Here is a 22,846-nt window from a genome sequence, read left to right on the forward strand (position 1 = left end):
CTCTTCTCTGCTCATCTCTTCTGGCTTGGAAAAAAAAAAGATGGAAAAATACTGGGTATGAATTCCCCTGTGTTACATATTATGGTGGAAGTATCCTGCTAACAGGTGATGGAAACTTCAGCCCTTGGATGTCTGCTAGGCCAAGTTTCTGTGGAAACTTTCAGAGCAGGGCTGCAGTATTCTGGCTTTGTATAGTTCAAGGGCCCCAAGGAACAGTTCGCTGCTTCAAAGAGAGGGTAAATCCTTCTCTTTCTGACAGTGACCTGATTGTGTAGGGGCTAAGGGAATTGCCTGGTGTTCAGATGATTGCAGTGCAGCAACATGAAAAGATGCTCAAGGCTTGAAAGACTGGACTTTGTTGAGCAGACAGCTTTTAATTCAGGTTATCTCAAGGTAAGAGTGTCTGCAGCGGCTGAGGCTGTCATTTCACACTGCAGGACTTCAAATGGCAGTGGCAACTTGGAGAGTTCCCAAGCCTGTCCCACCCACGATGGTTCTGCACCCTTTTTGTGTTGCCCTCCTAGTGCCAGTGCAAGTACCTGTGGCTCTGTGCTGTACAGAAGCTGAGTGGTGTGGGTTCATAATGCCAGAAAACACAGCCCGCCTCACTTACGGGGTTATTTTTTACCCAGATCTGTTCAGTGATAAAGACCACTGAGGCCCCTAAGCCACGTACGCTGGCAGAACAGGAGTGGAGGGGTGGTCACGGAGCAGTGGGTGTTCTGTGGGCAATGGAGGCATCCCAGCAGTGGGTGCTGTGAGGCAATGTGGCATGCAGTCAGCAGATCGTGTGTTTGCAGCCCTCTTATCTGCCAGTTTGCATCAAAACTCTCAATGAAGGAAACTAGATGTGAAGGGCACTGCTGGCTTGCAGAAAGGGTCATTTTGTTACACTTGTGAAATCGTGAAACAATCATTAATGAACTATTCTTCTCAGTGGCAGAGCGCTGTTAATCTGAGTACATAAATATATTTAGAAATAGGAGGAAGAAGAAAAATATGAGCATAAGTTCTTGATACTGGTCCCCTAGGGCTTGTTGTCCAAAACTCAGGCTCTTGGAGCTTGATGCTCAGTGCAAGGGGGTGTGTCTGGCTCCAGGTGAGGCTGTGCAGCCTGTGAACACTCCGCACCTCTTAGCGCTGGCCATGGCACTGGGGTGCCCATGAGACAGCAGCTATTGAGTTTAAAAACAAACAAAAAAAACTGATGGAAGAAAACTTGCCTAGTATCAGAAGCTGTCAGGAAGAACGTCCTGCCCTCCTCTCTGCCATTCTCCATTGCAGAACCCCTTTGAAATTAGTAAACATTGGGCAACTTTCAACCAGCAGGTAAATCTCCACGGCAGCGTGTTACACACAGCTTCAGGCACATCGTGTGCCCCTTAGACACATCAGAAAGATCAACAGAGCTGCCTGGTCATGGTGTGAAGTTCACTTCCAGTTTTACATGAAGAATCATTGCGTTTTCAGTTCTGTTAAGCTAGGAAGCAGTTCCCCTGAGGAAACCTTGGGAAGAAGCTATGAAAGGGAACATCAGTTACAGCGTTTTGCCTGGAGCTGATGAAGCGTAGGCACTCCTGCTGCCACAGAGCCCCAGCAGTTGTTTCACCCTGTCTCCTCACCTTCCAGAAGGTCTTTTTCCCTCTGTCCCCCCTGCTCCTTCACTACAGAACCACAGGCACTGCTTGGATGCTTCTAATATAATCTGAAGAATGGTTTCAAACGGAAATATGGGGAAAAAAAGAAAATACCAAGGGTTGCCTCCTGGGATTAAAAAGTACCCTGTTGAGACGGTAAGGCTGTGGAAGTGAGAGGAAATGAGCTCCTCAGAATTTGACAGGACCTACTCAAAACAGAGCTGTTAATTATACTCCCCCCCCCCCAAAAAAAAAAAAAAATTCAAATGAAAATTTGTGGCAGAAGTATGTTTTCCTCAAATCATCAACTTTCTGATAGGAAACTTTACATTTTTAGCAACAAAATGCTACCATCATCACTCTTAGCTTTCTCTCTTTGCCAGGTGCAATCAGAGGCTTTCCCCAAACAACGGTTATCATAAATGGCAATGACACCATGAGGTAAAGTTTGCCCATTTCATGAATGAGCCCAATTTTTATTTCTCTTCATCACAAAAGTCATCCCACATTTGTAGTACACACTGTTGGTTGCTGTGTTACGGGACATATCACTACGTACCAGATGCTTTACGCTTGCAGAAGCATTTCTAATGGAGATGGAAGCTCCTGTTAGCTGAATTTTAGAACAACAGCGAAAAATAATACAAAAACAAAATATCATCTTCAGCTGCGTAGCAAATATGGATCAAAAATTTAACACTGTATCAGATCACGAGCGTAAATATACCTCACCATAAATAAAACTCGTACAAAATAACTCAAGCAGCTTTTCATACAAATATGGTACATTTGACAAGAGCTTTTGAGAATATTTTCCTTTTTTTTACACCTTCAATTCTTTTTTCTTTTCTGAACCACACATGAACCTACTGACTGGAGTAGTGCTGGAGGAAAAAAAGACTAACATTTTGTTCAATGCTAATAAGTGCTGTCACAGTTTAAAAGGAAAACCACTGAAGTGCTGAGTTTCAACTAGTTTGCTTCCCCTTTCTATTTTATCATTGAAAGTCAAGTGAAACATCATCCAAGAAAGGCATCTGCACTGCCAGTAGTCACATTTCATAATGGTGAAGCTGGAGGGAATGTTACAATCGACTCTGACTTCATTCATGACACAAAACATCCTTACCCACCCTCCTCTAATTTCTGTATCGAGTCAACAACTTGTCTTTGAAGTAGATGTTCTAACTGGTGGTTGCTAAACCCCAAGGAGTTTGCAGCTACTTCAGAGTAATCAGGAGAATGTAGGGTAACAAAAGTGAGCCTGTGGTCAGTTGACTTAAAATATCCATGGTGGGGTCCACACTTCCCTAGGAAAAAATAAGAGTTCTGCAGGTTGTGAAAGGCTGCAAACTAGAGGATTACGGTACACCTGCAAGGAAGGCATCCAAACCTGGCAAGAAAAAAATCAGGTGTGGAGAATATGCCTGATCTCTTGGCAATCTGTTATTATTCAGCCCTACTGTCACAAATTTGCTCCCTATTTCCACTAATGATTATGCCGTTTAAAAAAAAAAAAAAAGGATAGGGAAAAATTACACTTCACTGTGTTTTTTGAAGACCGAAGCCTGAACCTCTCATATGCAATCAAGGAGGATAAGAAAACTGAAACTAAGGACGATTTTAATTCTTTCAGATAACAAAAGGATAATAACGTTCAATCTCAGAAATGAAGACTGTAAGATTATTCCTAGCTGATCTCATACTACTTGAACAACAAGGCAAAAACATCTGCATCCACTCTACAGCCAAAAGTATTTTACATTTTGTTCATGCGCTTTGGATGTTTTGCTCAAAACATTTCATCCCTCAAAATCTGAACGGGTTCCTTTTTGCCAGCGAATCTGAGGGCAGAAAATAGATTTCATCTACCTGTTTGTTCAAGTACACAACTGTGTTTTGCAGGTTTTCAGAGAATTATAAAGCCAAAGCTACAGCAGAAGAATGTGAAGAGATACGTTTAGGTAAAAAAATCTCATGACTCACTCCAAACCTGAACAGATGAACGCAGACATTTATATTCAACTTATGATATCCTATTTTGTCTAGCTAGTTGAGACTGGGCTGTGTGGTACAGTTCAACCTTCTGTATTCTTGCTCGTGTTGTTTTCTACCACAGCTCCACCTTTCCGTAACATGTCAGATGTAGTAGGACATTCAGTTTGTGCTCTGAAAGCCAGACAGAGACCCATGCCACCTTTTCAGCAACACTTTCACACCAAAATAACAAGCACTTGCTATTTAGGTCATGAAAAATAGGATCTTGGTTGAATCTGTCTTGCTTGTATTTTGTTCTCCACCAATAATAAAGTGCTTGATTCTTTTCCTCCTTTTAAAAATATATATATCTGTAGATAAACTCCAGTAGTTTCAGCAGTGTAGGAGTGTTGGAACACAATGGAAAACCAGAACTGACATCCTTAGTAGAGAAAGTAAGTAGAGAGCAAGAGTCCCAGGTCCTTGTTGCTCTTCTGCTGCTCTTCCTCACAATGTGAGGGAAACAACTCACCTTCCAAGGCTGGGTCCTTTCCCACCACTTAAAGGTTTCAGCCAGACTTCCTGAAATTTCACTTTACTTTCAGATTACTGTGCTGCACTGTTTCCTCCCAGCAGTTTAAGTGTTTGTCTCAACAATCAAAGCAGACTCAAGGTGTAAAAATGTCCAGTGCTTTGCATGTGTGGGTTGTTTGTTGATTAGTAATGAAATAGGAGAGTGTCTGGGAGAACAAATTCATCCCACACAGCAATGCCTCCTCTTGCTAATAATGCAGTGCTGGCTGTTGTTTCCTAAGACAAAATATTCCACGTGGGACATTCCTACTAATTAATAGTATGTTTCCTCTGAGAGAATACATGTCCAGACTCTGCCTTTTTAACATCTGTAGTAGCATTCAGTTTACATGGCACGATGAGATGCATGAAAAGGATATATCACATCTGTATATTGTAACAGCAATTATCTGCTGTGATCTGGTTAAAGCTGAGAAAAAAATATTGCCAGTGGTGATGCTGTCATTATCTTCCCCTGCAGCGTGTGGTCTGATCTCTGTTAGCTTCAAGCCAAGGTTTTGTATCACTTCTGTGATGCTACTGGGGGGGAGCAGGGAAAACCATGAGTTATGAAATTCTTCCCTGAAGTTCCTACTGATTTTTTTCTCAATATTTGACAACTTCAGGGCTATTAGACGAGCTGAGTGGGAAAAGGGAACAGACTGCAGTGTTCCCTCAGAATGCTTTTGAGCCTGGAAAATACTGTTTCTGTCATTTCTGAGTGATGGGATGTTTACTAAGCCTTGCTGATAAACACCATTCTCTCAAGAAAGATATTTGATGACTAGGAATTTGTCTAAAACAAGGGGAAATAGGATGCCAGAGCATACACAAATTTTACTTGGGCAGGTAATGATAGAACAAGGGGGAATGGTTTTAAACTAAAAGAGGGGAGATTTAGATTAGATGTTAGGAGGAAATTCTTCACTCAGAGGGTGGTGAGGCACTGGAACAGGATGCCCAGAGAAGCTGTGGGTGCCCCATCCCTGGAGGCGTTCAAGGCCAGCTTGGATGGGGCTTTGGGCAACCTGGTCTGGTGGGAGGTGTCCCTGCCCGTGGAAGGGGAGTTGGAATTAGATGATCTTTAAGGCCCCTTCCAACCCAAGCCATTCTGTGATACGCGTTCCAGCTCTCATCCTCAGCTGAAGATCAAAGATCACGTATGTTTGAGGTAACTACAGCTGCCTGCTGTCAGAATCAGTAACAATTTTTACCCAAATTAGCGTGGACAAGAGCATATTCACATGAATGCAATCTCTTCCATGGTCCTTGTTTACTGCGTGGAAGATGTCTTTAGGGGAGAACCCTTTGAATTAAAATAAGTGGATGTCCCTTAGCAGTGAAAAAGTCAGGCCATTTTCAATTTCCTCCAGCTTTCTGAAGTGCTGAGGAGTTATTTGACAGCTACATCATCACTATTCTGAATCCTGACTGCCAAAGCTCCCTTTAGCAGAAGCTAGACAGGCCAACAACTCGACAGAAAGCGCTCAGCTAGCCCCAGCCTGGGGCGTGCAGCAAACCGAGACCGGCCTGGCCCGGCCAATCCTTGGTCCTCAGGGTGCTGCCACAGGTGAAATCCTGCCTTCATCCCCTCTTCCCCCGAAAGACCAAATCAGGGTTTGTCTTCAGACCTTCCTGCCCCATGGCTGGTGGCACACGTCACAGGTGGGGTTGATTTGCCCTATTGCTTCTGCGGCGGGAGCGGGCTCCCAGCACTGGAAACACGCAGCTCTTCCGACAGGAGCCCCACCTCTGGGGCCGCAATATGGCTTCAGAGTTCTGTGTTAGACTGGACGAATCACAGGGAAAAACAGACCACTTCGTGGAAGAAAAGCACATTTTGCCCGCCCGCTCCCACCCGCCCCCAAGTCTGAAAGCTACAAGTAAAACTGGTCACAGGGATGGTACAGAAGAACATGCACTCAACAGGGCCAGATGGGAAGATGCGTTCTTGTGTAGTAGGCATACCCGGTCTTGCTTTGTTGCCAGGTCGCATGCCATCAAGTTCATCCTCCCAGTTGTTCTGGGCTCAGTCTCTTCTCCCTTCTCCCAACGTGCACGGGGGTAGTGTCCACACTAGCAGGTGGTGGCCAGCGACTGGTGGATGGGGGGCTGGAAGCAGCGCACGTGCTCCACCGTGGAACTGTCTGTTTCCACTGACTTCATGTACTTGTTCAGGATGGCAAAAATCTCGTTGTTCAGGATCTGATACTTCCTGATCCTGTCGGCCATCTTTTTCAAGGGCTGGAGGGATGGTGAGGAAGAATAATAATCAGTGAAGAGAATTTTATGTCATCTGACCAGCCAGAAGTATTGGGACCTCTACCCTGCTGCTGAGAAACCTCTGCTAAAGCAAAGCAGCTGTTACACGTATTATAGTTCCACTTAGCACCTCCCAGGGACCGGTGACTCACTTCATTATAGGGTTCGATGACTCAAGAGAGAATTAACAAGGTCAGTGAGTGGTCCTATGTTAACCGACCTAGAGTTAGGACTTCCAACTGCTTATTGATAAAGCCACTGAGATCAAAGGCTGGTGGCTGGAAATACCAGCTTCTCTGCTCCAGGTTCCCAACCCCAGGAAGCAGGTAAAAGCTTTGGGAGAAAAAAGATTTGATTATCAAGCCAATTAAAACCTTGGCCTCTCTGCTGAGACTGCAGATGGGAATCTGACAGCAAGTGTATCCAGTTTCAATAAGGTTAACACCAGGCAAGTTTGTGATTTTTGAGTTTGAGCAAGGCAAGGCAGAAAACAGAAAGAGAGAAGTGTGCTGGTTCAGGTCTTTTGGGACCTTACCCTTCAACTTACCACGTTTTTTATGATTTCATCCTTCCCATCCTGCCTCTGCACCTTCAACAGGTGATAGCAGAAGTCAAAGAGGTCAAAGCGCCGTTGTTGTCCAAGGAGAACGATGATCGAGCAACCTGCCCAGTTCAGACCATCTCCAAAGCACTGCCTGGAGGGAGGACAGGATAGAGTTAGGTAAGACCTCTCCTACAGTGATACCAGGAACTTTCCTTGGTGGGGGAAAATCAGATTCAGTCCTATTCCTGTACACCTAGAGAAAATGAACTCAAGGAGACCTGTGGAATTATATCAGGACCAGTGCATGGTGCATCACATAGTACGATGGATGAGGACCTTGCCTCTGACTTGGGTTGTACCCATCTACCCATTTCCTTCTGCATGTTACCTTGGGCATGTCACTTTGTATTGCTCTTCTTCTCCCCAGCTGTTCAGATGGGAAGCTTTTCGTGCATCTCTATATGTCTACGCACAACAAAGTCCTGTCCTCAGGTCCCCATGTTCTCCCTCTACCTCTCTGCTGGCTGAGGCTACTGCTGCAGCTGAGGGCATCCCGGGGGCTGTCTCACCCCGCTACCTCATGAGCGTTGCTAATGGCAGACCTGGCCCATGGACACTCACTCTGCAGTGAACTCATTCGTGCCCACAGGGATGCAGTACACAAACTGCATCGCGCTCCAGAGGCGGTGAAACTCCACGCATTCATCCACGTGCATGACCCCGTTCGTCGGGGGAGGTCCGCGCCAGATCGGGTCCTGCAGGTAGCTCCTAATTCGTGTCAGGATCACCTCGAACATGGACAACCCGCAGCACAGCCGCTCCTTGGTCAGCAAGTCACCTTCCCGGGCGATAGCTATTTGCTGAGAAGGAGGCGAACCAAAGAAACAGAAGTGACAATGTAATACAGATGTACCCTCCTGCTGGACTTAACGATTCCTCGTCTCCCTGGCATATCCCGTGCAAGATCCACCCTTACCTCTGATGGCTGCTCCTCTGGCATTCCCCACCAGAACTGGCTCAACCCTCAAACAGAAGATGTCTTACTATTGTGCTCAATTATATTTCAGTGAGCTGAGTATCTTTGGAAATAACTATATGTGTCAGAAAACAAAAGCTGAAGGCCAAAGTCTGATCAGAAATACCGATCCTTAATTCTGCTAGCATGCTGCTCTGTTACATGAGCACTGCTCAATGTTGCCAGGCTTAATTTCATGATTTTTGCAGATTATGAAAATGAAACAGGAGAGAACACAGACATTTTGCTTCCCAGGGCATTACCATCATCTCTAAAACACAGGCTACAACAACTACCTTGAGTTCCTATGCAGTTAGGGTTAAAAAGCTCTGAGGAAGATGAAAAGCCACTGGAACCTTAATACTGGAAAACCTGTGGTTTATAAGAAAGTTAAATAATCTTTTTTTTTATTTTTTTATTTTTTTTTTTTATTCCAGCTGTGAAGCTTTCCATGTGCACAGAATCTCCATGACATCCCACTCAAATTTACACAAACAAATCTGGAATGGCTCCACTGGATGGAGCGTGGAGTTTGCTCACTGCCCTGATGTCCTCTTTGCTGCCCCACATGCCATTACTGACTTCTTGCAGTGCAGCCAAAAATATCATGGCAAATAGGACAGCTGAGTGCTGTCAGAGTCGTGCCGCTGGCTGTGGAGGTAGGAGGCTCCAGCTCACCCCGTGGATGGCTGACAGCCACAGGGCTCTGTCTCTGCAGGAAGAGCCTTTTACCTGGCTCAACTCTTTGGTGGCAGCATGCAGAGCAAGTGTGACACTTAGCGACCCCCTGCCTATCCTAGAGCACTTCCTGGAGCTTCAGGTAGTTTTTAAGCATTTGCTCCATTTCCAGCAGTCCCCCTAATGCCTATAGAAAATCAGTTATCCTGACCAGAATCACAACAGAGGCTCAGAACCTCTGGTACAAAGCACAGGCGTATGTCCCAGCTATGTATTAAGAACACGATTTTGCTCAGTTTATGTGGGTATTCTTTCTTCTCTACTAAAAAATAAAACCTGAATGTGCACATATAATCCTTTTCCTGACTACTGGTTTATGCTGGTATTAACCTAAAGCATTTTTAGTTTGGTAGCTATTGAAATGAAAGTGCTACAATTCCTGCTTTTGCCACAACTCCAAGGACATTCTGGGAACCTTGGAGCAATTAATGTTTAACTACTAGCAAATATCAGGGGAACGCTGTATTGCTCTGCAGAGGACAGATTGAGTCTGGGATCTCTAGATTTGTTAAACTCGGGAATAATTATCACCTGAGTTTCATGGCACACTTTTTTTAGCAAGTAATGATTTATTTCATCCAGCATGTTTTTATAGATAAAGACTGTATGTATGCTTTCTTTCTCCTCGCCTGCTCCAAACTCTAATAATGGATAAAGATTAGTGTCTGCACACAGTAGTCTGTGATGGCAAGATGGGGACACAGCAGAAATAAAGCCAGTTCACATATAAATTAAATGTTAGCATTATTGTTTGCTAAGGTGCAGTGATAAAACAGGTATTTTTGAGAGAACTAGTCCAATGATCTTAGTAAGCTTTCTTCAGAAATGACAATCTAGAAAAGGATGTACCTATTTTTTTTTTTTTTTTTTTTAATGATACCTCACACTTGCAGGTAAAATTTGGTTCTAAAATTTACCTCTGAAGACCAGTCTTTGACACAGCACTACTATCATTTGGTAGATATTTAACGTGGAGAAGGCGGCTGGACAGCTATTAGTCTTTTGCCAAATCTACCTTACGGTCTGGGGTTTCACTGACTTCTACGTTCAAGAGAGGAAGGGTGATCTGAGGATAAACTGTCAAGGGATGCCTCTGTGCTGGCTCAGCTATTCCCTCTGTTTTCAAAAGAAAAAGACTCCCATTACTTCCAATGAAAAAACTAATTGACGAAGCACTTTTGAAAATCCCTTGCTAAAAATCTACTCAGCATTAAAAGGAAGATGATTCCTTTAACAAACCACTGTGACCCCCTGGTTCTTTATGAATCACCTATCAAACAGATACTTATGTATTTCTAGTGCAGGCTATTTACCACACACTCACTGACAGTTTTCCTGTCATTGCACAAACCCAGTTATGCCATACCTCTTCTACAGCTTGTTAATTGCGAACTTGCCAGAACCATGCTTGAAGCTCCAAAGACTGCTGGGAAAGATCCCCACTAACTTCAGCAGCATTTGGCTCAGACCCTTCACAGCAAGTAATTACGTGCAGAGGGACACCTGGGAGAGGCATCCTGCAGCCAACTTCTGCTCAGATTCTGGACAATTGCTATAAGGTACTTAAGTGTTCTGCAGGAAAACCCCCATATGGCCCGTGTCCAAAACTGCATTTCCAGGAGCAAGCTAGGAGCTATGGAGGCACCTATAGCAAGTCATTCTTGTGTTCATTTACACCTGAGCTCAAAAAGTTCTGGTACTCAACTGTACCTGTGTGGTGAATGTGGGAATGGTTTACGGAAAAAATAATTCTTAGCGGGACATGAAATACCCTTTGTTTTCATCATCGTAACTATGGCAAGGATAAGCAACAAGTGGACTCTAATAGCAGAGTTCAATGATGGTTTTGCATGGAAAGAAAGAGAGAGAGAAAGACCAACACAAAGACACAAAAACACAGAGGTGAATTCTTTTTCTCGAGTGTCTCCTTTGAAAGGAAGCCAATGGGGAAGTGAGAGAACTGTCTATAAAGTAAGACAAAGCTCTCAGTTATCCATCCAGTTTCTTTGTTTCATATGATTTCCAATGAAGCAAAGTTCCAAATATTCTTGATCCATTATAAAAACAAGAAAAAAACAGTAACTTTCTGCCTGCCTTCAATCTATCACCTCATACAACTGAGCATTTGTTCCATTCCTTCAGCAGAAGATTACAGAAAAAGGGTGTTGATTTATTTAACACAATGACTTTTATCCTATTAACTCCACTAACTAGGCAGTGGAATTTTGGCTACTGGTATCAACGGGACTCAAATCGTGCCCGGTGCATTGATCGATCTGGGATAATTTTAGCAGTACTCAATTTCTGCACAACATAGATTTTATTTTTCAAGCTAAGACCCCACCTCAAGACAACACTTAAATGGAGCTGTAATTTTAAGCATGTGCTGAAGCTCTAAGCACGTGCTAGGAGGGAAACCATTCTCAGATGTATTCCTTGACAGGGATGAGCTTAAAAGTATACCACAAGGCAGTCCTAAAATGGGATCCCCAAAAGTGACGGCAATTGATTAGGCCAGGGACAGCCCTGCAATGTTTCCCCATGAACCATCCCAACAATTCTCTGTCTTTTTAAAAACAGAGAGGAAGGAAAGAGGTTTTCATAGCTGTCTGTATTCAGAGCTGACTTCTCACGCTCTTGCGTTACAGCTCCCTGCCAGCTCTCCGGAGTGGAGGCAGCAACACACCATCTCTGGACCCTCTCACCAATTTCCCTTTGATGTGTCCGCTAGGGCAAGGATTCTGATTTTCTTGTCCGATTGGCATTTTGGAATAAATAAATAAATAAAGGATCACTTTCCCAGGGCCAAACAGGCCAGGTGGGGACTGCTATGAATTTTCAACAGCCATCCCTTTCAATGAAATCCTTACCTGCGGAGTGCCCAGCCTCTCTATTAAGGGAACCAGGTGAAGTGGGGCATACTTGGCTTCGAGACGCTTCATGCGCACCTCCAAGCGTTCTCCTTCTGTCAAGCGAGCAGCAAACAGTGAAATGAGAGGAGGAAGTGGAGACCCGCAATTTCCGCCGAGTTTGCTCAGAGCTGCCCCCCAGCAACCATCCAACGAGACTTTGGATCAATGAGCCAAACCAACAGCCAATGAGGGGACCAGCGATGCAGAGAAGGGCGGGATGTGCGATCGCAGTCTCAGCAGCAGCTTAATCACACATGTCCAAAAGCATGTCCCTGTTACTGATCGCTCCTGTTGAGATGGACATTTCATGCTGTCATTCTCCAAAGAGGCTGCAAAATGGCTTTAAAAACTGAAAGGAACCCCCAAGCTGACAAAGGTTTCAGTCTGTAACTAGGCTACAGAAAATGCACTGTTGGCATTTGTTTCCACCTGACTTTTGGCTGTATCCACTATTTAAGTAGATATGCTTAGAGGGGGAAGCAGGGCCAGAACTGATCCTCGGCAGAAATGGGAGAGAAAGGGCTCTTGACAGAGACCTCTGAGTCTGTCCACTGCTGCCCTCTGAGCTTCTTACCTTTGATGTAGACCCTGGGCAAAATATTTTGGAAGGGAGCAGCATGCAGCAAATCACAAACTTCTTCCTGGGACTGAGGCAGGAAGAAAGAAAGATACAGTAAGTTAAAAAAATACCTATAGGGGATGATTGTATGGCTCAGGGGTCTGGGCAACACTACAGCAACCCAATCACATCTAGCACCTAGTCAAATCCAACCCAGCTCACTAATAAATCCAATAGCTTGAATCTAAATGAACTAAAGCTGGAAGAAACAGCTCTCAACTTAAGCCAGGAAGTCATTCTGTAACTCAATTTACCTTATGCCTATGCAAGGCCAGAGCTTCATTTTAATTTCTGGTCCACTTACTAATACTGCAAATAAGAGGGGATAAAGGCCATAGAGATCTCAGTTTTATCTTACCCTGATGACTTCCTGCTGTTGTTTTTACTGAGTGTGCCCAGGTGGAAATTACCCTTTGGCTGAGTTATTCTAGGAGGTATACATGTAAAATACACTGATGCATGGCTCCATTGTAAATAGATACGTAATATATTGGCTGAAACTATTTGTTTGTTTGTATGGTGTTCACAGCCAGTGCTATCCAACCAAAATCCCAGCGGTGCGGGCACTGGGGAGAATAGTACAGAAGTCCAGAGAGTAATAACATCATGAGATGCCACCTGAGACGATGCATGCCAATGCACTAGAGAAAAAATAATCCCAAACATAGATGCACAAGGAGGAGAAACCTGGAAGTAGGAAGGTGGAGACTGAGGAGCGATGGCTGACAATACATCATATACGAGTCTGCAATGGGAAACAGCAGCAAGGAAAACCAAAGCTGTTCGACACAGAGGCATTGCGTCACGACACGGCATTAGTTTGCTCCTGTGAAACTCTAGTTCTAGGACATGCTTTCAGTTCTGAGCTTACCATAGAGATTTAGACACACTCGAGAGGAGGTCATGACAGAGTAGCAAAGATTTTTCGGGGCCAGATGGAATGACTCAGCTGGGTCTGCTTGGGATGTGCGGGCGGGTGCACCATCTTCCAGCCCAGAGGGATGGGACAGAGTGGCATGGAGCTGCAGGAGGCTGTACTGGCGTCATGGATGCTGGCATGGGAGCGTGTTTGTGCGAGTGCAGTTTGTGACACAGTGCTGGAGGGAGAGGAACAGCACGGGGTCCCTCCTTGGGCATAGAGGTGTTGATGCTACCAGAGCGTGCGTATCACCTTTGTTATTCTGTTTGCAAAGCACTCTTCCTTCCTAGATGAATGTTCTTTCATTGCTCTTTCCCTCTGATAAAGTGAGTATTTTCTGTTTTTGCAGCCTGCATTCACCTGATATCTGTCCTAAAATTAGTCATGGGAGATTTTCTCCCCAAGGCCCATTACCTGAGAGTAAGAATTCCTCTTAGAAATTTAGTCCCAAGCAACACCTCATCCCTCAAATTTAAACAATAAAAAGGGTATAGCATGGAGCAGACTGCTAATCTTTCCTAGAGCAGTCTCTGCCAGCAAATACCACCAGCCTTAGATTAGGCTGACAGCTAGGATGATAACTGCACCGTAAAAGCAATTGCACCTTCTGCACAGGGACTCCATTAGAGGGAAGATCTTGTTGCGCAGTGGCTCCAAGCATCTGACAACCCTCCAGCAAGCAAGAACCAGTGCCTGCTGCATGCAGAACTGCTTTATATTCTGAATCATTTTTTTGTGCAGAAAAACCGAGGATGAGAGAGGGCGAGGACTTTGCTGGCACGGAAGGTGGGCAGATGTGGAATTTGATGGGCAGCCTTCCTAAAAGGACCCCCAAATTCTCACCGTGTCCCTTATTTTATGCTGTTCTAAAATGCCATTATATTGACAACGTACAGCTCCTGGAACCGGCAAAAACAGGAGGAATGTTTTTGCACTCCAATGAAACATTGCTAGAAGAAACCACCATGTGTCCCTTAAATATCGATTTGCAAGATGGGACGTAAAAGGCAAATGTAGTACATCTAGCATAAAATTCAACACAGAACAGCCAAGAGCAATGACAAAGCCACAAAAGGAATAGAAACTGCCAGGATACTGTTGGCAACTCTGGTCATTCTATTAAATAAAGCCAAGCTGCTAGGTGATATCTCTCTCTCTGGTTTTCTTCATCTTACACAACTGCTGCTCTCTGAATGTGTGTGATGCACCAGATTAGGAACTAGAAGGCTCTGTAGCTGGGCTTAAAATGCAAGGGCAAGGGCAGACATATCCTTTTTGAGGATATGCAGAGATTCTCAGTTTTCCTGGTATTCTATGGTTGAATGAACTTGGAATCTTTCAACTTTCTTCTGGTTTTACTCTGAACAAAAATGTATGGCTTTGCTGGGAAATCCCATTAAGCGCTAGAGAACCCTTTCTGAAAAAAATCCCTGAGACCTGATACAACCCTGTCAAAACCATTCTGACACGAAATATGCATGGTAACACAAACCTGTGTTTAATACTCCTCAGTTGGCTCTGACATGCGTTCAGCCCCAGCCTTTATGCCACACCAGTTCAATCAAGTCAGAAAGGAGCTAAGAGGCTGAGAGTCTTTTGCAGGTATAAGACACTTGTGCAAGGGGAAGTAGCAGGTCATCACTCCAGCTAAGTTTTGGTGAAGATTAAGTTATAGGAAATATCACAGGATCATCTGCTCTGAGATTTCCTTCCTGTTGGATTGCTTTGTCCTTAACATCATTAGGATCAATCAGTTTTTCCTTTGCACTGGCACCCCAAAAAAGCAAAGGGCTCAAATCTACTCCTCACTGTATGAGTATGTATATATATATAAAAAAAAATATATATATAGTAACAATCCCTGCCCCAAAGAGCTTACAATCTAGAAATAAGCCCCAGTCGTTTTTATTTCTCAGGACAAACATGGGGTAGCTTTGGGTCCAAGAATTAAATCTAGATCTTCCAGTATTCAGATTCTCCTTCAGCAATCCCAGATGTTCGTGACACAGCACCAATGCAAATCATCCCCATGGATCCCAGTAACACAGCCCTAGAGAGCCCTGAGCACACAAAAAGCTGGTAATTTTCCCAAACTCTTCTGTTAGACAACCGATACTCTTGAGCTGGCAAATTCAAGTACAGTCTGTTGGTGCAGGGGGTTTTGCCTTACCAAAGCCTGCTCAATAAGGAGGCAGAAGAGAATGGCATTGCCCACTTCTCTGAGGCTCTGGAACACATCAGTCTTCAGCTCTGCATACTCAATGATGTCCTTCAGCTGGTGGTGGAAAAACTCCAGGATTCCTTAAAAGACAAGGAAGGACAGTCAGAAAAGTGAGAGCCAAAGCTCCCTTCGGTGACTTGGATTAAAGGACAGCCAGTGCCCGGTGTGTCCTACATCATGAACTGCAAGCCATGACTGCTACACGGATAGACAGATCAGTGCTGGGGAGAGCTAGCATGCGGGGTCTCATCCTGCTTTCAGTAACCCTTGGGAAATAAGGAGTAATTCACATGAAGGCCTTGGATTTCCTAATCAGAGGAAAAAAAAAAAAAAAGAGATTCCAGGCTGTAATGGCTGTCCTTGTGCTGGTTTGTGTATAACAGTTCCCCATCCAGATCAATTGCAGACTGCAGCCATGCTGCAAAGAAAATCTTCACATCAACTAAACAGAGCTTTTGAAAAAAAATTAGTAAAAGCGACCCCACAGTAACAAAAGCTTAAAAAAGTCCTGAAAACAAAAGCTAAACTGCCAGAAGATGTTCCCTTATCAATCACCTGTGTGTTTGAAGAGAAATTTCTAACAGATTTCCTGGAAAAGTTTTCCGTGTGTGTTCCAGCGTCAACAGCAAACCAGCTGGAGGTTTGTCCCAGGGAGCCCGGGCTGTAAGCTGCACCGGCATGCCAGGTGCCAATCCTTGTTTAATTACTGGTTGGTGCCTGAGTTAATGCTGCACAAACACGTGGGCGAGCTCTTGCTCAAAGGATTATGCATCTCTCTGTAGCACCCACCTGGAGAGCCGTATTCGTGTCTTGGCAAGCGGCATATCTTGGGCATTACTTCTATCAGAGTCTTCACGTACTGCAGGATGGTGCCTTGCAGCTGTCAGAGACAAAGGGAGGTTAAACTCTAAGGATGGCTTCTCCTGGCATGGGTTTTAAAGGGGGCAGCTTGTGGCTAGGGCCATGTCTGACAACAGACTGTGAAACTGGAGTCTAAGAAGAGTTTCCTTCATTTGGATTTCACCCAGATAGAAAATCCAGCCCAAATGCACGGAGATTTTATAGCTTCCTCCCAAAGAATAAATCATGGTTTCATGGATTTTGTACTTCAAAATACAGCTTGCTGTGTTTGCATTGTTTGCAGCTGAAATCCAAACAAGGCTCAGTCTTGGATCCAGCTGGGCTTATGCTCCTAACCCACAGAGCGTTTGACCAGAGCTGCCAGAGGAGTAATTCCACAGCACAGGAAACGCTCTTTCCACCTGATGAATGATCACTAGATACTGAGAGTTTAAATAAATAAATAAATTACACGCACGTAGAACAAATTTCTGCGGGTTGGATGTTTTGAACTAACATGGACAAGAGCAAAATATATTTCTTAGTTAGAAAAGCTTGCTGTCGTTTGGAATTATTATGTGCTAAACACAATTTAGCCAAATGCGAGATCTCTCTCTTGGCACTGAATGCTGTCTGATCTCGCACACCAGCTACGGCATTTTCAACTAAGTGACACAAATTACATCGTCAATAGCTACAGTATTTTATAGGAGAGAAACTGGATATATGCTTGAGATTTTCAGTCCTATATTGCTTTGCTAGACACTTTAAAAATGACATTATTGCAGCCAAAACAGAATTTAAATATTTATAATGAGTTAAAGTCTTCTCTCCAGTAAAGCAGGATTTTTGGTAGAAAAGCGTGACCTGAAAAATTGTACATTTTTGCATACTCCCTCCTGCCTTGTTAGTGCTCTGTATTGCTGGCACCCTTAGGGAACGTTTCCCTGCGGATATCACCTCTCTCTTCTGAGGGAACTACAAAGCAGATGGAGCTCCTGGCCACCTGAGCGTCTGATGGAAACGGCCATATGGCTTGAATTCGTAAGAACTCACCTAGAGCAGGAATTTTCTGAAAGCCTTTTTCATCAGTTTTGTGTCCTGCTCTCTACCTCCCTGCAGGTCCCCAGGGGTATCAAAAAGCTGTGAGACAGGGGCTCTTGTGCCACTGCTGAGCACGAGCACGTCTTGGAGGTCTCCCAGGCTGCAGCACAAGTGGTGCTGAGGGGCAGTGGGGACGAGCACCACATCCCCTTGATCACCTCTTGGTGGATTTTAGCAGAGCAAAACGCAAGTGCCAGTACCCCCAGATCTGGGTGGCTGGTCATGGTCAGCGTTTCAGGATGGTGGGAAGACTCCACCATCCCACAGGAATCAGGGGGATGCCTCTGCAGCAGCGGGATCACACCCTTAATGGGAGCGTCGCTGTGCGGCTAAAGGGGCACAGAGGCACACAGATTTTAACACCTTGAACCACGGCCCAAAGCCCAGGCTGACTGCCCAACCTGCACCTCTCAAGGCATCGGGGTTTCTCCATCACCAGGGTCAGGGTCACAATTACCAGGCTCTTGACGATCTTCAACAGCTCCTCCATGACCACCGCGATCCCTTGATAGCCAAGAAGCCTGCAGATCGTCTTGAAATGAGGCGGCCCCACAAAATTGCGGTAGGAGCTGTAGATGTGACTGTAGGCAATGTTGAGAGGCTGAGAAGTTGGAAGCACAATGACAGTTAGACCGCGTTTACAGGACCTGTAATATTCTCATCTTACTATTAGGCTCCAACACTTGAAATAATTTTTAAGAAAAGCAGGAGAAATAAAAATCCCTGTAAGGAATTTATCATAAGACTTCTTGTGACACGAAGAGATTGTTTTTCTTCCCGTGCAGTCAAATATATTTGAGTCTGAACAAATTGTCACATCACAAGGTTTATCATCCTGCTGTGTAACCAACACTGCTTTCACTTCCCAGGTAATTTGCTCTCCCATATATTCCCAGTCAAAAATTTGAGTTCACTGGCCCTTTGCCTCTTCAAACTCAAATTCCTTTGTGCTAAAATGGAAGGCATTATGCACAGGTAACAAGATAGATTTTTTTTTCTCCTATTGGCATTTGCTCCAAATAAGAAATATTACTAGTAGGAACTCCAGCATCCGAGCCTACGGGCAGTTGGAAGAGACACAGAAATGATCCTTTCTGCATCCCCTGGATCCCTACATGTATTTAAAATATCCACATGTGACTGAATAAAAGGGGAAGAATCCAACTCTTGTCTAGGGAGCATCCTTGGGGCTCTGGCCCCCAGAAAATGTTTAGCAGCAGAAAACAGGAGGTGATTTCCAGGAGTGTAATTTATCAATACCATGTTGGAATGATAGCAGCAGGGAATTACTGCAATTTTTGGTCATTAGAACATTTTTTGAATCCATTTGGTGTAAGGAGAAGTGGGAATTAATTCACGTGTGTGATCAGAAGGAAAAAAAAAAAAAAAAGAAAATGAATTTTAGCTGAGGCACTGCATGCTCAGCTCGGGCTCTGCAAGAGAAGTGTTGGCACCGTGACTCAGCCCTAGCAGAGAAGGGCTGCAGCCTCCCCCACGCTATCTGGAACAACCACAGCTTCAGGTAAACAGCACCAAACATGAGCCTGAGAAGACTGAGGTGTGCAGTGCCCCTTTCAGCAAAACACGGATACCCCTGGCTCACGTATACTGGAAGGTCTTAAACAAAAATAAGGAAACAAACTAAATTGTATCCCAAGCATGCCGTGCACGGCTGATTGTGCTTCTCGCATGAGCACGGCGTGCCGGAGGCGCGCTGCATCCCCCCACAGCAGGGAGCTGGCATCCCACAGCCATCGCAGACCTGGCTCGTCCTCCACTTCTTACTCACTTCCTCGGGACTTACACTTCGCACGCCTAACAAGTTACAAAGGGGAGTCATTTGCTAAGCACTAGGAAAGTGTTTTCTTTTGCTTGCAGATACAGAATTTCTGCTGACTGATGCACTGATGGCACTTCATAGACTTGGCAGTTATTTAAATAATCAATTATTTAATCAATTAATTAATCAATTATTTAATTGTTCCTCATTTTGTTACAGCCCTGTTGCTTTGGTCCAGGGACGTATCACCTACTATGATTCATAGGCACTCTTTCAAATAGCTAGCAGAAAGAAGACAAAGTTAGAGAGTCCCCTACTTTCTGTGAAACAGAACTTCACCTCCGGGCCCTGGTAGATAAAAAGCCCAAACCCTTTAACTCTGTTCTGCGCATCAATACTTTTAGGTACAGAAAGGCTACCTTGTAGGATCTGTTTTACATTCATTCACAACACGCATGAACTTTCTCTCCCATCAAAACTAAATAACAGACCCTTGAATAACGAAGGGCCAGCATTTAAAATAGATTTAGGCAGACAGAAGCCTACTTTCAGAGCTCCTTCAATGCCAGCTCCTGTTAAGAGAACTGCTTCTGAATATCCTGCTTAGGCTTCTACCAGCATCCTTAGATAACCACAATGTAAAATCTGTTAGAGCTCGATCCAAAGCCACAAGATACACACGCTGATACAAGTGAAAAACAGCAATAGCTTATGTTTTGAGAAGCATGATTGTTTAACCCCCAGGTGACGCCCAGCCTGCAACAAGTGCCCAAGGGCTGGCGCCCCCATGCAGAGTCATGGATATGGCCCCAGCACAGCCCCTGCAGATAACACACACAGACTGGGGGGGATAAATATCCCCAGTTCAGTGGGCTCATGAATCCATGCTCACTTCTGGAAGCCCCTTTTCTGCTCCACAGCTAGGAGACGGTGCTCAGCACGTGCAATGTTCCCTGAGCTGGGACGTGGGCAGTACCCGGTCGTGGAGGAAGCGGTCACATTTTCCCTGTAATGGGGCTGACATTTTGCTGCACGGGCAGCGAGCGCCTGGTGCTGCCGTGCAGCCTCCTGCCTAGCAGTGGGATAATGGGGCTGGAGAGCAGCTTTGAAGCTGACTTTCCCTTCAAGAGGGGGTCCCAGCAATAAGCCTGATGAGGAGAGGATCATTTTGAGCACTGGCTGCAGACGAGCAGGATGATTCATCCCCGCCTGTCTGTGAGATGAGGTAGGTTTGTTGAGCTCTCCGCAGAGCCACACAGTGCATCAGCAGCAGGCTTGCATCTAATAATAATACCCCGTGAACAATTAAAATATAACTCCATTTAAGGGTGAGATACACAGCTTGGGTAGAAGACTGTAGGATGTAAAAAATGACACCAGGGTGTATTTTAAGACAAACCAGCTGAACATACAAGGTGGTTGTGCAGCACGGCTCACTCCCCCGTGCTGGGTGGCTGCTGCCACCCCCTCAGAGAGCAGGAGCAAAGCCCCAATCTCGCAGACTGTTGGGAGGTTTTGCTGTTCACAAGAGCAACAGCCACTGAGGACACCAAAGAGGTTTGCCCTACCTTTGGTTTGGGGCCAAACAGGCAGGTTTGGGGGCTGGGAGGCTGGGCGTGCAGGCAGGTTGGGATTTGCAGCATTGGGCAGAGCTCCCGGTGTCCCAGGTCTCTTGGGACATGAGAGGAAAACATGGGAGCATGTAGGAAAGGTCCCACGTTGCTCTGGGAGCTAGTGAGGTTATTAGGAAAGCCCTGGAGCACTGAACACCAGAGCCAGAAGCAAACAAAGGGAAACAAGAACTCGGTGTCATTTCCACATCTTCGAGCTCATTGTTGGCTATCACCCAGACCTGTCTGAGCTCACCTGAGGGAAGGCAGGGAGAATTTTATCTGATAAAACAGATTGGACACAGAGAGAACAGATGATACTGCTTGTGCCAGAAGCCCCTTGGAAAAAGATAAAGAACTAACAAAAGAGGAATGGATTTAGAGACAAAAGAAGGCCTATGAACTGTGTGTATATTCTGTGCCTCAGTATAATGCCTTGCTATCCTGGCTGCCGATTGCTACTCACACAGACACACACGCAGAGCTATGACTTACATTGAGCTGCTGGCCATGGCAGGACAGGCAGCACAGCACGTGCAGTCTGTTGGAGGGGCTCAGCAGCAAGCACAGCCCCGTAATGCCTTTGTGCCACTGCTGCAGCCCTGGCAGCAGAAAATAGAGCCACTCCAACCCACTCGCATGCCGTGGCTATTTATACAAGTGCAAGCAGCATGCACGGCCCTGCAGGTTACATCTGCCTGCATGTTCCTAAAAATGCATGGGCAAATTCAGCCCTGGGGGGAAGCAGTGATCTTCAGTGACTCTGGCACAACCCTGGGCTCAGCAGTCCCAAAACAGAAGCATTCAGAAAAATACATGAATTAAGCCCGATCTAGAGCATTGTCAGAGCTAAGAAGTGGTTAATGAGCAGTAAGAAGTGGGTTGCTGGTGATTTTACAGCTTCTTTGTAGGAGACTTGAACACCTGCTGCATTTTCTAAGTGGCTGAATGACAGAGGATGGCTCACTTTCTGCCGGTCACTTGAGCAAACCCGTGGTTTGCATCCTGCAGGGAGTGATGGCAGGCAGGGACAGCCGGGGACACCAGCAGGTGTTATTTGGGTAGTAGGGAACACCAGTGCTAAAGCACTGGCATGGTTTTGGTGTGTTTTTGTCCTGGGAAATGAGAATTTCAAGCTCATCACCAATGTAAGCTGGTGCCAGCTTGACTTTGGGAGCCAGCAATGCCAACACTGCTGAAAGCTTTGGTGTGGTTCCCCTTGAGCTAGCAGTGAGTTGCTGTGTGGAGGAAGATTAGCAGGACCCTTTGCTGACCTAATCCAAATACTCCTGTTTTCCTTGGTTTCCTTTGTTCCTGTTTACACGTTATTTGTGAACAACTGAAATTTAATTTTGAAGCAACTGTGAACATCAATAAACTCAACAACCCAGCTGCGGTAGGGAAGCACTTCTCCCATGAAAGTATCATCACGTGGTGTATGCCACCTTCCCAAGCAAGCGTTTGTATCCTCAGCTCTCTCCCTGCAGGCAAGGATGTACTTTACTTACAGCATGGGAGCAGCTAAGAAGTCTCCCCCTGCAAGGAGGACCAAGTGATATAAAAGGCAAGAAGCCACCTGGGAGCACTTCCATTTCCATCCCTACCCATAATTATTTTCATCTTTAATCCCAGTTTTCAGCTCTCTGGCAGCTGCAGCTCACTTAGAGACAGAAGAAAATATGTCAGGGCCTGGAAGATAAACCACCCAGAATTGCAAGGCGTCAATCAAAAACAGGGGTTATATGTATTGCCCAGGCTTGTTAGAGCTCCTCCTGATCCAGTCTGCATCATTTCCTCACCGACACATTTTGGAAGTTCTTTGAAACACTGCAAACACCTTACTGTAGATAAGGAACTAATAACTCCAGACCCAGAATCAACAATTCTTTTGGAAAAGTTTCCCTCTTGAATACATTTTGGCTTCAGAGAGCAGTGTGCCACTTCTTCAGAGCCCCTCCTTACTAGCCCTGCTGCCACATCTGTCCCCAGCCTGTCCCCTCCTGGCCACAGGCTCGGGCTGCTCCCCCAAACCCTGCTGGTGCTGACTCTGTCTCTCCCTCCTGCCCTCTCACCTGGCTGATGGGACATCCACGAG

The 22,846-nt window shown here is 45.3% G+C and overlaps 1 protein-coding gene across 5 annotated transcripts in view; it reads right to left on the reverse strand.

Annotated features, from left to right (window-relative positions):
* Positions 1–5,543: 5,543 nt before the first annotated feature.
* Positions 5,544–22,846, reverse strand: part of CYFIP2 (cytoplasmic FMR1 interacting protein 2) — a 49,807-nt gene continuing 32,504 nt past the window's right edge. For 3 of the 5 annotated variants that reach the window (XM_035338960.1, XM_035338961.1, XM_035338963.1), the window contains 8 exons: positions 17,819–17,962; positions 16,207–16,297; positions 15,367–15,497; positions 12,233–12,305; positions 11,617–11,711; positions 7,615–7,853; positions 6,997–7,144; positions 6,264–6,431 (listed from right to left, as the gene is read on the reverse strand). In XM_035338960.1, the coding sequence (XP_035194851.1) occupies positions 6,264–6,431; positions 6,997–7,144; positions 7,615–7,853; positions 11,617–11,711; positions 12,233–12,305; positions 15,367–15,497; positions 16,207–16,297; positions 17,819–17,962 (1,089 nt within the window). Of the gene's footprint in view, positions 6,432–6,996; positions 7,145–7,614; positions 7,854–11,616; positions 11,712–12,232; positions 12,306–15,366; positions 15,498–16,206; positions 16,298–17,818; positions 17,963–22,846 lie in introns of all 5 variants that reach the window. The other 2 variants (XM_035338962.1, XM_035338964.1) reach the window with 2 other exon arrangements.

The sequence above is a fragment of the Oxyura jamaicensis genome, chromosome 13, assembly GCF_011077185.1.
Source record: "Oxyura jamaicensis isolate SHBP4307 breed ruddy duck chromosome 13, BPBGC_Ojam_1.0, whole genome shotgun sequence".
NCBI classification, from domain to species: domain Eukaryota; kingdom Metazoa; phylum Chordata; class Aves; order Anseriformes; family Anatidae; genus Oxyura; species Oxyura jamaicensis.